Raw genomic sequence first — 15187 nt, 5'->3', positions numbered from 1 at the left:
TATATATATATCGAAGTAGTTTAGAGTTGATTATAAATTCGGGACTTCACCATCTGGACTGGCTGCTGCCTCTCAATGACGAAGAAGATGATGAAATATTTCTGAAATATTACATGATGATAGATGATGTAATCTGCCGGGATATTACACCATAATACTGTAACAACAGCTCCACACATATAATATATTCAGGAAACTTGTTTACCTTTAAAATATGGTTAAAATTGTTTTTCGCTTTGTCTATTTCGCTGTCTCAGATAAGTCGTATTTTTAATCTTTCAATTTCATGAGCTATTTGACCAATTTCCATAAAATTTTGAATTTCAGGATTTAAAATTACGTATATCAAATCGGATTAAAGATTTGCACGTGTAAAAACTCAAACATTTTTCAATCATCTTTAGTAAATTCAATAATTAAAAAATAATAAATAATTTTCAGTAAAGAATTATCTTCAGATAAACGAGTTTCATAATTGGGTGCCTCAACCATATTTTCCAGATTGCAGTTCCCATATTTTTAAGGACTAAGTATCCATCGGAAAAGAAAGAAGTACGCTTATTCAGGGAAAATATGATTTTGAGTCGGAAAAAAAAAGTATGTTATACAGAGGAAGTATATTTCTTAGTCAAGAAAAAAGTATGTTTATTTGGAAAAAATATGGTTTTTTGGTCGAAAAAATATGTATATATAAATCAAAGTACGTTTTGGTGTTGAAAAAAACGTAATTTTGTTCAGAAAAAATACTTTTCAGTCAAAAAAAGGTATGTTTCTTCAAAGAAATTGCGTTTTTTTGTAGAAAAAATTTATATATATATATTCAACGAAAGTAAGCTTTAGCATAAAAAAAAGTATGTTTTTTTTTTCCAGGAGAAAAACGTTTTTTTTTTTAGTCTGATTTCGTATCTTAAAATATCATTGTAACGAAAGTATTTTTAATGACCTTGTAATTAAAGCGGTTAGCCGCAATCTGGAAGATGATCACCAATAGTTAAGGTAAGAGAACAGTTCAAAATTTTGGTCACTTTCGTGATTACAAGACCAACCAGTTCTTACTTTAGGTGGTTCGAGGTTTACAAATTGATTACATTGATAAACAAAATTTTTATCACATTTATATGAGAACTTGAGCTTACCTCTTATTTCTTGATTAATTCCAAAAATTGTGGTAAACTGAAATGATCTCTTCCATTTTGCTGTCGGATAATGTAAATTCTAAATCTGCGGTTTCCAAAAGATGTTCTGTGAAACCTTAGTGTTTCGTGGAAAGATCTAAGGGGTTCTGGGAGTAAGGATTTTTTCTTAAACGTAATTATTTTGAAGCTTTTAATAACCCAATCAATAATCTATTATTTATTTAATGTCTCGTTTGTTTTTACGAAATTATTTAATGAAAAAAAGAATCAACTAACACAGTCGAACCCCGCTATAGTGAACCTGGGATATAATGAACTCTCGGATGTAGTGAACTTTTTTAACGGTCCCGTCCGTACTCCTATTTAAATAATGTTATTTTTAACGCTTATAGTGAACAGCTTAGAACTTGGAAACTTGGTTATAGTGGATTCAAATTTCATTTCTTTAAATATCTTTTTCAGTCCTTATGGAGAAGGTATTATTTGAAGTTAGGGAGCCAATAATGTTAAGATGGAATAGGCAGGTGCTGTAGGAGGGTGTAGGGTATTGACCAATTGAAGATTGCGATGAAAGCAGAAGGGTGATGAAAATAATACTTGAACTGGATCATAATTAATAAAAGGCTTTTATTTTATGTATTTGTAGAGCTCGAGTTACAAAATATAAAAATCATTCATAAGAATTTCAGTTGAATCAATTTTGCATAATAATATTAATTAGGACAGGCCATGGGAGACAAATCCCCCACTACATGCCTAGTCAAAAGCCAAATTAAAAAGTACCTATAAATTGTTCCCAATGGACACAGAAGCATGGGTAGGAGATCCAAAATTGGCGATCTATTAAAATATTACATAGCCAAAACAAAGCCAACCAGCCTACCAATATGGGTTTAAAAGAATACCTTGGCGATCACGAGTCGCCAACAAATTTATGTGAATTATTATAACCATGCAACCGAAACATTTAGCCGTTGGAAAATTAGAATAAAAAGTTATAAATAGATTTTTGTTTTCGATTAGAGGCGACAGTGAATTAATATGTCTGCTTAATAATGAAATAAAAAGAAAGTATCCGTTACATTGATCCAGAAGAGAAGAAATAAATATTTTATGTTCGTTTAAAAAGATTAAGTTTTTGATTTATATTAAATGTAATTCTATTAATAAAAAAATCAGCTTAAGTAATGAAAGATATTTTAAAAGATAGAAAATAAATATGTGTATGCCAATTGTGGCATCACAGTCCTCCATCTTTAAACTTGGAGGTGTTGGAACTGAGAATGAATGCATTCCTATAAAATGTGTCATATTTCACTCCTTTATGCTTATCACTTTTAACTATACTGTAATAAATGTCAAACAGATCATTCAAGGGTGGCACCAGACTCTGCCCGACAAGGGGTCAAGTCTTCCCCGACAGGGGGTTGGGGTCAAACAAATAAATTCAAAATATTTAAATTAAAACGAATGTTACACTTAACATTTTTTTTCTCACATCATTTTTTTCAAGCGTGTTTCTGAGAATCTAAAATCACTAATATTGATACTATTAATGTGCAGATTCCTTTTAATGTAAATTTAAATCTAATTTTTTTTCTGTTATCGATGTATTTTGTACTGTATGGTGTAATTTAACATACAATATAAGCAGCGCCAGATTTAAGCTTGGTGGGGTCCTAAGCTACTGAAAATGATGGGCCCCTGATAAGTTTAATTATATTTCTATACACCTACAGTAAACTGTCATTATTTTTTAATGTTGAGTATTAACATTGAATTATTAAAAATTTGATAATATTACTTGATTGTTAAATGTTATTGTAATGAGACTATAACGTAGAACCTTTCTTTTATTGCTCACATTTTTTAAAACAGGAAAAAAGATTAAACACATTTTAATATCATCATAAGCACATTTAGAGTAACAATTTGGCATGCTGGAAGAGCCATTATAAATTTAACAAAGTTTTTTTTTTCTTTTTTTTTTTTTTTTTTTTTTTTTTTTTTTNTTTTTTGAAATTCTGAATTCAAGTTATTTGCAATTTTAAATGATTTTTTCCAAGTTTTTTTCTCAATTTATTTTTTTTTTTTTTTTTACGTTACATTTCGCTTTGATGCTCAAAATCTATAAGACTTAGAAACATAAAATTATGAAGATGAGCAAAAAATATGCAAGGAGTTAGAAAGAATACAAAAAAATACAATTTCATTATTAGTTTTATTAGTTTTATAACCGCATTTGAACAGCCGTCTCAATTGTGATTTTACGACTACCAATGTTTAACTCCGTAGCCTTGTAACTTTTGAATCGAATCCAGTAGACAAGGGAACTCCAGGATCAAGTATTGGAAGAAATTTTCGTCCTCGTGTAGGTCGTTTTGGTAGAACTAACCCATATTTGAGTTACATAGAGAGGAAGACCATCGAGATCCTCCCACGGTGAGTCTGACGGCAAGCGGACTCTAATCCATTATCCGTCAACCACTGAGGATATTTTACGTCAGCACTGTGGTCAGTGCGAGCCGGGAGATGAATTCTTAACGATCAGCCATCACTGGGCATCGAATTCGGTTCCATTCGGAGGGGAATGCTCTAACTCTTGAGACCATCTTCACTGAGTAATAACTCTGCGAGAGATACCAATTTTCCAATTTTATTGATTGCTACCAATTTTATTGATTTGTCTAAATCTAGTCATATTCAAAATGTAAAGGTAATTCAATCGTTATTTTTACAAAAGAAAAAGAAAAGAGGAAATAGACCGTTTTTCTTCTTAATCTGCAATGATTAATGAGAAGTAACTGGTGAGCAAAGTGAAAAAGAGACGGAGCCTTCTAGTTTTTAAATAATTGTTAAATTAGTAGTTTTTTAACATGCATATTTTTTAAAAAAATAAGAAAAACATTTTTCAGTATTAAGAAATAAAAATTACGAACTCTCCTCAGTTGAAATAGAACCCACGATCTCTCAGTTTTGCGTTAGATTTCATAATCATCAGCCTCAAATAAACACACCTGCCTTGCGGGGTATTTTTTATTTATTAATTTTCTTAATTTAATAAACTAAAAATATTTTGTTTTTTAAAATACTTAACATTCTTGATTTTGTTGAAAATTTCCTGATATGTTCTTTTTGTGAAACTATTAGATACATGTTTTTCTTTTTTTTTTCTTTTTTCTTCAATTTTGCGAAAAATATTTTTCTAAAAATTTGAGGTGCCAAAGTAGAAGACCTTCTGAAATTTTGTGAAAAACACATCTGTTTGCATGCGGCAATACAGTGCCTTTTATAAAAAGCGAACCCCGCACTGACAAAAAAAAAAAGAAAAAAAAAAAGAGAATGGTCAAAAGAACATAGTAAAATTTACGGTATTTATGGGAACACCAAAAATCAAGGTAATTTTTTTCTGTAGCGATTCGGTCATGACTTCTCATGAAATTTGCATAGTAAAAATGTAATTTTTTATTATGCTATTCGGTAGTAAATGTGGTAAATTTTGGTAATTTCATCGTGATTCCTTAGAAAAGGAGTTCAAACTGTGTTCTTAGGGTTCCGGGCAGAGTTAAAGAGGTTTTGCGAATTAGTACTTTTTATAACCAGGGATGAATACTTTTATAACTTCTAATTAGTACTTTTCATAATCTCTGATTATATTTAAATCCAACCAATAAATTATATCTTATATAATTGTTTGATTTTCTTGGTAAAATTATTTATGGTAAATTACCTATTACATAGAAATGGCATTATTTAAATGAAAATATATTTCTAAAAACAATATGTTGAATGTTAACTACCTACCTTTTCTTAATTTGGAAAAGAATAATCATTTATAAAATATTACATTAGTACTTCATACCGCACTTTTCAAATCAAAATAAACTAACTTAATTCTTTTATAAAAGAAAATGCTTTTAAAAATACCAAAATTAGACTATATAGCACAAGGACTGCAAATTTAACTGTCGAATATAAAACCTTATTAATAGTATAATGATTGTTAATAATAAAACGATGAAAAATATTTATTCCTCCAATTAAATATATTTAAAAATAGTCTCTTTTCTAGGTTATAACATTCAGAACTACCTTAATAAATTGCAATCGTAATGTCGGGATTCCCCCGATGGAAGACTGATCATTTAGAATTCCATAGAGGGAAGCCTAAATAATTATTGGGAGCTGCTGCCTTAGAGCATGGCATAATAATCACTAATTCGGATTATTTTATTTTTGAGTTTTGCATTTTTATTAAATGATTGGTAATAAGAGCTTTAATTTTTTAAACCAAAAGTTTCGATAAACTGTTGCAATGCGAACAGAAAAATTATCAAATGAATGGTTTATACCATATATTTTGGTTTTGTTAACAAAATGCTTTTTTTTTTTTTTTTGCTAGAAATATCGTAATTTTTTCTCTACTACTGTGTTCTACTACTTCCGCTCTTACTATTTAGACATAAATACTAAAAATGGACCTTAGCATTGAATGTCAAATTCAATCTTGGAAATTAGGCTATTGTCTTACACTTATTTTAAATATTAATATTGCAGAGAAATTATTTTTATAAAGCAATGCAATTGAACTAAGCATATTACATTTATTTAATTTTCTTCTGTATAACTAAATAAATATTTCGATGCTATGAATTAAGATATGTAAGCAATTAGAAATTAATACCTTACATTTTATTAACATAAAAAGTGTGTATTTTTTGTAGAAAAGTCTTTTATATATTCCTGATTTAGGTACAATTCTCAATCAATAAATTTTTTCTTTCTCTCTTTTTCTAATATATAAGATAAGATTAAATTATAACCAATTAGCAATTACGTACTAGTAAAAAATAAGCCATGTTGACCGAGAAACAATATGGAGAATAGAAAAGCAAATAATCGCTACATGGATAAAAATGAATGCACCCGCACCCCCGAGCTGTTTAATACCTCCTTATCCCCGTTTATAATAGAAGCAAATTTTTCAATCTTGTGAAATGTACATATATATTTTTTTATTCTTCTTCTAGACCAGTGGTTCCTAACCTTTTGTGAACCATCGCCCCCCTCTTGGGGTTGGCTGACACATATCACCCCTTTCTCTTTTTGCTCAAAAAAACCATTCAGTGTTGCTTGTGAGCAACCAAACACTGAAAATATGCAATGTTATTTGATTTTAATTTAAATTGTAATGCAAATAAGGAGGCACATTTATCCTGTCATTTTTATTAATTAAAAAAAAAAATTTTGAATCTTTTTTTTTTTCAAAAAGAAATGATATTTAAAACGGAATAATCAAACAAAAGTACATTTTTTTGAATTCATATATTAATGTAATCAAGAAAAAATTAAACTAAATTTTATAATGTTCTACAAATTTTGTTTTGTAATACAACTAAAATTTGAAGAAGAAAAAATTATTGAGAAAGTACATTTTTACCACTTCAATGACTGCCCTGTGCTTGGTGTATTTCAAGTTAAAGCTTGAATGTCAGGTTTTATGCTCCTCAGATTTAAACGCGGATCTCCTTTGAAGTAAATGTCCAACATATCTCTTTGCTTTGTGAGCAGCTGGAAGACAGAACTAAATCCTCTCTCCACTAAATATGCTGACGGGAACGAGATGAGAAGCGGCTCAGTTTGTTTCCACAATTGTGGATAAGTGTCCATAAGCTTTACCCAAGCTAACTCGTAACCGTATTTTTTAAAGACGACTTTAGCCTCAGACTCATACTTCAAATCAAAAATCTCAGTCTACAAAGAGGAAGTGAGCTTATCCACATCTTCAAAAGAGAAAGGATCGAAAATCCAATCCGGAATTTATAATTTCATCAAATCTTTAAATCTTGATTCCATAACTGATCAAGGTGATCAATAAAAATTAAAATTTTATTTCCGAGAATCTTTTATTTTCGAGAATCTGCCATTTAACACTTTTTAAGAGTTGGAAGTTGCATTAGCTCTTTGCGACCAATGTTTGACTTGTAGATATCAAACTTGGCGGTGAATGAAGATATGCCCTTAGCCTTGATAATGTTCATTTTATTTCCTTGAAGTTTTACGTTGATTTCCTTCATTTTTTCAAGACTATGAGTGAGGTACGCTATTTCCAACTTGTTTTGCTTCCAAACTCTCACTTAAAACAGGATCAGTGGTGTCGAGAAACTCAGTAACCGAATCCAGCAATTCGAAGAAACGGCTCAGTTTCCTTTTGAAAGCCATCTCACAGCTGTATGTAGGTGCAGAAATTCGAAATCTTCATCATTTTCATGGCAAAGTTCTCGGAACAAACGGTTATTAGGAGAATTAGCTTTTATTTTATTGATGCCAGAAATAACCAATTTTTCGCAGCCAAAAGTTGNGTAGGAGCAGGAATTCGAAATCTTCATCATTTTCATAGCTAAGTTCTCGGAACAAACGGTTATTGGTAGAATTAGCTTTTATTTTATTGATGCCAGAAATAACCAATTTTTCGCAGCCAAAAGTTCACGATGAATGAAAAGTGAGATAACTTCCGGTACTTCTGTTTTAAGGTGACCCAGAAATCCAGTATGACAACCAGACATGGTTGGAGCACCATCTGTTGCACAAGCACTTACATTTGTGAGGGGAAATTCTTTTACCTCAAAATAATCTTTGATCAATTTAAAAATCGACGATCCCTTTGTATCTGTGTACAAAGTTCTTGTAAACAACATTTCCTCGTTAATCTCCTTACTCTCATTTATGAATCTCACGTAAGCTAAAACAGCTTTGTTATCTATCACAGTTGATTCATCAATCTGCAACGCAAATTTACCTTCTTTCAGAAATTTGATGAGTTTTGATTCAACGTCGGCGGCCATCTCATCAATACGCCTGGAAACAGTATTATTGCTCAGAGGAACAGAGTGACTTATCAGATTTCCGCCAGCGATACCAAAACGTATGACGAAAGCGATCCAGCACTTGAATTTTTTTTAATTTTTAACTATCATAATTCTTTGTCTACACCAGAACCATAGGTTTCATAGATATTTTCAATTTCAATCTCAAATAGCTTTTATTATAAAATATTATTAGTAATTTTTATCTTTTGAGTACTCGTCGCCCCCTGATCGCCCCCCTAAGGATTATAGCCCCCTTGAGAAGCTCTGTCGCCCCCAGGTTGGGAACCACTGTTCTAGACCTTACACCCTAGAGCAGGAGAGGGCTTAATATTGATATTAATACTGTTTGCAAATAATAATAATATTTCTTAACCTGATACTATTTAATTTATGTTTAGGTTAAGAATATTTCTGCATTCTTTGCGATTGTTTTAAGTAAATTTGTTAAATTTTTGAGCAAGAATAAGAAATATCATTATTTTTGTAAATTTTGGGCTTATATTTTAAAGAATTTATTAAAGAGTCTACTAAATATCAGAGAGAATAAATGTGAAACTGGTTTGAAGTATCAGCTCTTCTCTTTAGTGATTCAATATATTTCGATATCATTTGTGTTTTGTTCTTACTTAATATTAATTTGTTTGCGACAGTTAATTTGTATACCTTTTTTACTACACTTTTGCAAGAAGTTTAAAAATATAATATTGAGGGCATTAACTGAGATTAAATTGGCTTTTTTTTGTATGCCTCTTTTACTTACAGCATCCTCACCTCCGTACGCAACAATCTGCTCTAAATAATGTGATAATATTAAATGAGATAGCAAAACAAAATAAGTTATTTAAATTCATATTCAAAAATATTAGTTAATTGTTCTTTGAATTGACAATTTTAGTCATTTTTTAAATATTTCAAAGTTCAATTTAATGCTGCAGCATATCAAATGAAAGCATTAAATATATCATTTGCACAATTTTAAAGTAAAATAAAAAGGAATTCTGATCCTTAGGAACAGATATTATATAGTCTCATGATTGCATGATGGGGCAATCAAAACAAATAAAAAAACTTTTTCACCTTTTAATTTAAAAAAGAAATTGTTTATTTTTAAATAATTTATTTAATACTCAAACTGTTTAAAAGATAATATGTTCCTTTCTAATGACAACGAAGTTTTAAATCATAAGCTAACTAAATAAATGAATTTTGTGCACAAAATGTAATAATACAAATTAAATATATTTCATATTTAGGGGAAATATGGAAAATAGGGTCTTACAGGAGGCTTGAACAATTTTTTTTTCAAATTTGAACATTTGTTTAGCTGATGATCACTTGATTTCAATTCTCTATCAAGCAAAATCACAGTCTATAAGTAAAATTAAAACAAAATCACATCTACTATCTCAATTTCATCCAGAATTGACCAAATCAAAAATTTTGGTAGGTAGGCCTGTCAAAGATGGATTTGAATAGTGGCCAACCATTTAAATAAATAAACAAAAAAATCACGAAATATTAAAAGAAAAATCTAAGTAAATAAATACCATATATTTCTATCCATATAGTTCAAATTACTGGATCAACCTTAATATTCATTTTAACAATGTTGCTTCAGATTTCCTGCTTTTCCTCAGCAAACAACTATTCTTGTTTACTGAGGAAACAAATCTAAATCCAATGATTTGATGTTTCTTTAAGCGAAATTATCGAATTTTTTAGGCACTTACTTATTGCTTTGTTGGTTCTTTAAATACTCATCAAAACAAAGTGGGACAAATTTCCATTTAGTAAGGTTTGACCCAGTTCTTTAGCTGTAAAAAAATTATTTATAAAACATATTTTTTAATTTGACAAAATTTCTAATTAAAGTAACAAAAATATCGATGTAAACAGAGGACAAATATTTTAAGCTATTAGATAATTAATAATTTCAACTTTAAAATTTTTTATGTTAAAAAATGTATAAATAAAAAACTGTGCAAACCTTCCATGTTATTTTTAACCACAGACAAAGTTGATTTAATAAAAGCATTTACTTACCTCTAAAGGTGAAAAAATTATGTCTTATTAATATCCTACGAAAATTTTGATATAGAAATTCGGCCTTCACGGATTCATGTACGATTAGTTTGAAAAATAATAAAAAATCTATTACAATAATTAAGTAGATTAAACAATTAGGCTGGTTGAAACATTTTGGATAATTAAAGGGATAAAAAGGTTTCATAATAAATTAGAAAAAATAATCTAAATTTTGTAAAAAAGAAAAATTAGAATTGAACGAGGACCACTTTAAGTGACCCAAAGAAATACTATAAGACCCTTCCCCTATTTACAGCCCTAGAAATTTTCTGTTCCAAGCAATTTAATACCAGAAATCAGAAAAAAGGGTGTTTCTATGGATATCCGATATTTCCGTAGTAAGGGCAAAACTGCCCAAGGCAATTTAAAGAAGCTAAAAACATTTCCCCCCAGTGTAATGAGGCGGCTATTTGACAACTCTGTGGGTGGTTGTTGCAAAAGCGGGACTATTTAACATCATGCCACAGAACATCAGTCAAAAGAGCGTTTTATTGCTTCGATTAGATTTTGAAACACTTCGATTAGATTTTGAAAAGCGTCCGAAATGTAAAAAAAAAAAAAAAAAAAAAAAAAAAAAAAAAAAAAAAATGTAATTTCGGCTTCACATGGTCCCACCTCCAAATAAAACTTTTTTTAAAAAGAAAAAAAAAATTTGGGGACCCTTCCATCTCGGGGCCCCATGCTACAGTTTATTTAGCTTATAGATAAATCCGGCCTTGATTATAAGCGTAAAAATTATTTCTGTAATGAAGAAAAATAGTTGCAACAGTAACCGCAATTTCAAAAAATTTCTACGCTTCTTACTCGGAAGACGGAAAAAAAGGTACGGAAAAAAAGGTCCCGGTAGAAAAGGTACCTTCATAGGGAAAATCTGTAGGTATATTTTCCCTCTCGCTTTCTGGGCAGCATGAATGCTTCTCGCTGTTTCAATGAATATTCTTTTTATCTGCAATAATTCAGATTAGATCATTGAGGTTAGGAGAAGGGTTAGGGGGGGGGACTTATCGGCTAGTTCAGTGTTTCCCAACCTTTTGTGGACCATCGCCCCCCTCTTGGGGTTGGCTGACACACATCGCCCCTTTCTCATTTTGCTCAAAAACCCATTCTTAGTTTGGTTGCTTGTGAGCAGCCAAACACTGAAAATATGCAATGTTATTTGATTTTAATTTAAATTGTAATGCAAATAAGGAGGCACATTTATCCTGTCATTATTAATCTTAAAAAAAATTGTGCATCTTTTTTTTTCAAAAAGAAATGATATTTAAAACGGAATAATAAAAACAAAAGTACATTTTTTTTAAATTCATATTTTAATGTAATCAAGAAAAAGTTAAAACGTTAACAACTAAAATTTCAGAAAAAAAAATGAAGATTGAGAAAGTACATTTTTACCACTTCAATAACTGCCATGTGCTTGGTGTATTTCAAGTTAAAGCTTGAATGTCAGGTTTTATGCTCCTCAGATTTAAACGCGGGTCTCCTTTGAAGCAAATGTCCAACCTTTCTCTTTGCATTGTAAACAGCTGGAAGACAGAACTAAATCCTGTCTCTGCTAAATAGTTTGGCGGGAACGAGATGAGAAGCGGCTCAGTTTGTTTCCACAATTGTGGATAAGTGCCCATAAGCTTTACCCAAGCTAACTCGTAACCGTATTTTTTAAAGACGACTTTAGCTTCACAGTCATACTTCAAATCTAAAATCTCAGTCTACAAAGAGGAAGTGAGCTTATCCACAACTTCAAAAGAGAAAGGATCGAAAATCCAATCTGGAATTTCTAATTTTATCAAATCTTTAAAACTTGATTTCATAACTGATCAAGGTGATCAGTAAAAATTAAGATTTTATTTTCGAGAATCTCGATATCTGCCATTGAACACTTTTTAAGAGTTGGAAGTTGCATTAGCTCTTTGCGACCAATGTTTGACTTGTAGATATCAAACTTGGCGATGAATGAAGATATGATTCCCTTAGCCTTGATAATGTTCATTTTATTTCCTTGAAGTTTTACGTTGATTTCCTTTATTTTTTCAAGACTATGAGTGAGGTACGCAGTTTTCAAACTCTCACTTAAAACAGGATCAGTGGTGTCGAGAAACTCAGTAACCGAATCCAGCAATTCGAAGAAACGGCTCAGTTTCCTTTTGAAAGCCATCTCACAGCTGTATGTAGGAGCAGGAATTCGAAATCTTCATCATTTTCATAGCTAAGTTCTCGGAACAAACGGTTATTGGTAGAATTAGCTTTTATTTTATTGATGCCAGAAATAACCAATTTTTCGCAGCCAAAAGTTCACGATGAATGAAAAGTGAGATAACTTCCGGTACTTCTGTTTTAAGGTGACCCAGAAATCCAGTATGACAACCAGACATGGTTGGAGCACCATCTGTAGCACAAGCACTTACATTTGTGAGGGGAAATTCTTTTACCTCAAAATAATCTTTGACCAATTCAAAAATCGACGATCCTTTTGTATCTGTGTTCAAAGTTCTTGTAAACAACATTTCCTCGTTAATCTCCTTTATCTCATTTATGAATCTCACGTAAGCTAAAACAGTTTTGTTATCTATCACAGTTGATTCATCAATCTGCAACGCAAATTTACCTTCTTTCAGAAAGTTGATGAGTTTTGATTCAACGTCGGCGGCCATCTCATCAATACGCCTGGAAACAGTATTATTGCTCAGAGGAACGGAGTGACTTATCAGATTTCCGCCTGCAATACCAAAACGTATGACGAAAACGATCCTGCACTTGAATTTTTTTTAATCTTTAACTATCATAACTTTTTGTCTACACCAGAACCATAGGTTTCATATATATTTTCAATTTCAATCTCAAATAGCTTTTATTATTAATATTATTAGCAATTTTTATCTTTTGAGTACTCGTCGCCCCCTGATCGCTCCCATAAGGATTATCGCCCCCCTTGGGGCGATCGCCCCCAGGTTGGGAACCACTGGGCTAGTTGTATTGCGCTTTTTTTTTAAAAAATTTTATTTCATTTATTTATTCTTCCTTGATTATTTTTTAAAGCGGGAAGATACTAATTAAATTTTTCAATAATGTTTTACTTTTTTGTAATTTTTTTAAGTGAAAAATGTGTTATTTTCTGTTTTAAATTATGTTTTGTGAAGAAATTGCTAATGTGAGGCTTAAAGTAGCCAATCGGGGAAGTTGAGAGGATTTATGTGTTGGATGTTTATTCGTGATTGGAGGTGAAAGTATTGGTCCTTCTTAATTAGAGTCGCGGTATTTCTTTTCTTATGAGCACTTCAATCAAATCAAAAAGCGCTTCAATCTGATCTTCTCATTTCAAATATTTTCCCCTACAAAATTTTCCCTACACAGGGACCTTTTTTTCCGGGGACCCTTTTTTCCGCACCTTTTTCAGGGACCTTTTTTTCGAGGTACCTTTTTTTCCGTAACTTTTTTTCTAGAATCTCTTACTCTCATAACGCAGAAATTATTCGTTAATAAAAATTTTAAATTTCATACACATTTAACAAAACATTTAAAGAACATTTTGATATAGAATGTTATTTTTATATGCATCGATTGGCTTTTGAATCATTTAAATGTTTCGCAAGTAAAGTTAAGTAAATTTTTTGCATCCACGTATTCCATCTAAGGATATCATGCCCCGTTTTGAACGAACTTCGAAATGGTTATGCCCATAAAATTGAAAAATTCGAATTTTTTTTATTTGTTGCATAATATAATTTTACGGACAAATAAAAGACCATTTTAAACAGGGGACTCGATGTTAATATATATTGTAAATTAATACAAAGAGACTTCTTGAGATTCCTTTTTCTTTCCAAAGATGTTTTTTAAGTGAACATCTATGTCCGGCAAAATGCTAATTTCTCCCTTTGAGAAAAAGAGTAAGTCCATCGACTTAAAATACAAGATTCAAACAATATAGCTTAAATTTGTAATTATTTTTCAGTTTAAAAATTTTAAATTTGCCTCCGAGAAGCGAACATTAACTAACTTAAATTTTTAAAAAAAATTTCCCCACATGGCTGCTGTTTGTCTGCCTATGTTTTCGTTTCTCTGAGCTGAAAGCACACTATCTACCAAGATCTCCACAAAAGCTTTTTACATATTGATACACGCCTGCAACGAATAACCTTTCACACAGTTAATTGATTATTGTTTACCACATATCAACGCGATACATTCTTTCCTCCTACGATTTATATTTGCTTTCATCATTACGAATTTTAAGTCACAAAAAATGGACATTAAAAATTAAGAAATTAAGGGACCAAATTTCGAAAAATAAGAGTTTTTTATTTTTATTTCTCAGGACTTATTTGACCGATTTTGCTCAAATTTTGTATTTTGACATTTAAAATTGAAAATGATGAAAAAATTGTACACCTTACATTTCTTAAGTTTCTCGACTTCCATTAAATAAAGTATTAATAAATGTTTACTAAAAGTTTCATTTTGCATGAAATTATCTTTAGAAAAACGAATAGGAATTGATTGATCTGATTGGAATTGTATGCAAAACTTTTTCAATTCTCTTAAAAAAAAATTAAGATGTAGTGAAATACGCAAAAACTAAAGTTAACATTAAAGGGTTCTAATTTTCAAGAGCGTTCCAGAAAAAACTATTAAAACAATTTTTCTAGATTGAAGCTACTGTAGCGTATCTACCACTACAAAATTACAACTACAATTCACTAGTATATAAGACATGTTAACTCGACTCTATGTCATATCAATTCATGTTTAATTTATCAAGCAAATTTGCTTGATCTTCTGTTCTGCTACCTTAATGCTGCATAATTCAAAATGCTTTTAATTCAAATTGTAAATACTTCATGATGGATGGGTTAGGGGCAGCTGCGCGGCCCAGGCACCCAATTTTGGATTAATAAAGTAAAGTAAAGTCGACTCTATGTCGGGGTACCTTTACATAGATGACGGTTGACATGGTCTGTACCTACTTTCCCCACATTGGTGACCTTCGGACGTGATGTGAACACGCCTACCTTGGCAAAAAAAACGCCCACTTTGATCTGGATACGCCTACATCGGCAGTAACGACTACTTGGTTGGATGGTCCACATTGAATAGTTGACT

The 15187-nt window shown here is 30.9% G+C and overlaps 1 protein-coding gene across 1 annotated transcript; it reads right to left on the bottom strand.

Annotated features, from left to right (window-relative positions):
• Nucleotides 1–6608: 6608 nt before the first annotated feature.
• Nucleotides 6609–12738, bottom strand: LOC122272732 (SCAN domain-containing protein 3-like). The gene is made up of 3 exons (XM_043056698.1): nucleotides 12359–12738; nucleotides 7649–7994; nucleotides 6609–6890 (listed from the first exon to the last, which is right to left on the bottom strand). Exons 1-3 carry the CDS (start codon nucleotides 12736–12738, stop codon nucleotides 6609–6611), a joined length of 1008 nt encoding a protein of 335 aa, XP_042912632.1.
• Between the last annotated feature and the right edge of the window lie 2449 nt (nucleotides 12739–15187).

Source organism: Parasteatoda tepidariorum, chromosome 2 (genome assembly GCF_043381705.1).
Source record: "Parasteatoda tepidariorum isolate YZ-2023 chromosome 2, CAS_Ptep_4.0, whole genome shotgun sequence".
Lineage (NCBI taxonomy): Eukaryota > Metazoa > Arthropoda > Arachnida > Araneae > Theridiidae > Parasteatoda > Parasteatoda tepidariorum.
The sequence above is the reverse complement of the archived record's forward strand: the minus strand, read 5'-3'. Positions and strand labels throughout refer to the sequence as shown.

What these genes read in the sequence shown, in the direction of transcription:
- LOC122272732 (XM_043056698.1), bottom strand. Translation starts at nt 12,738, where the DNA reads ATGGCCGCCGACGTTGAATCAAAACTCATCAACTTTCTGAAAGAAGGT. An exon ending in CTTTTGGCTGCGAAAAATTG is followed by an intron (nt 7,995 to 12,358) that starts GTTATTTCTGGC and finishes TACTGTTTCCAG; the next exon opens with GCGTATTGATGAGATGGCCG. An exon ending in TTAAAACAGAAGTACCGGAA is followed by an intron (nt 6,891 to 7,648) that starts GTTATCTCACTT and finishes TCCTCTTTGTAG; the next exon opens with ACTGAGATTTTTGATTTGAA.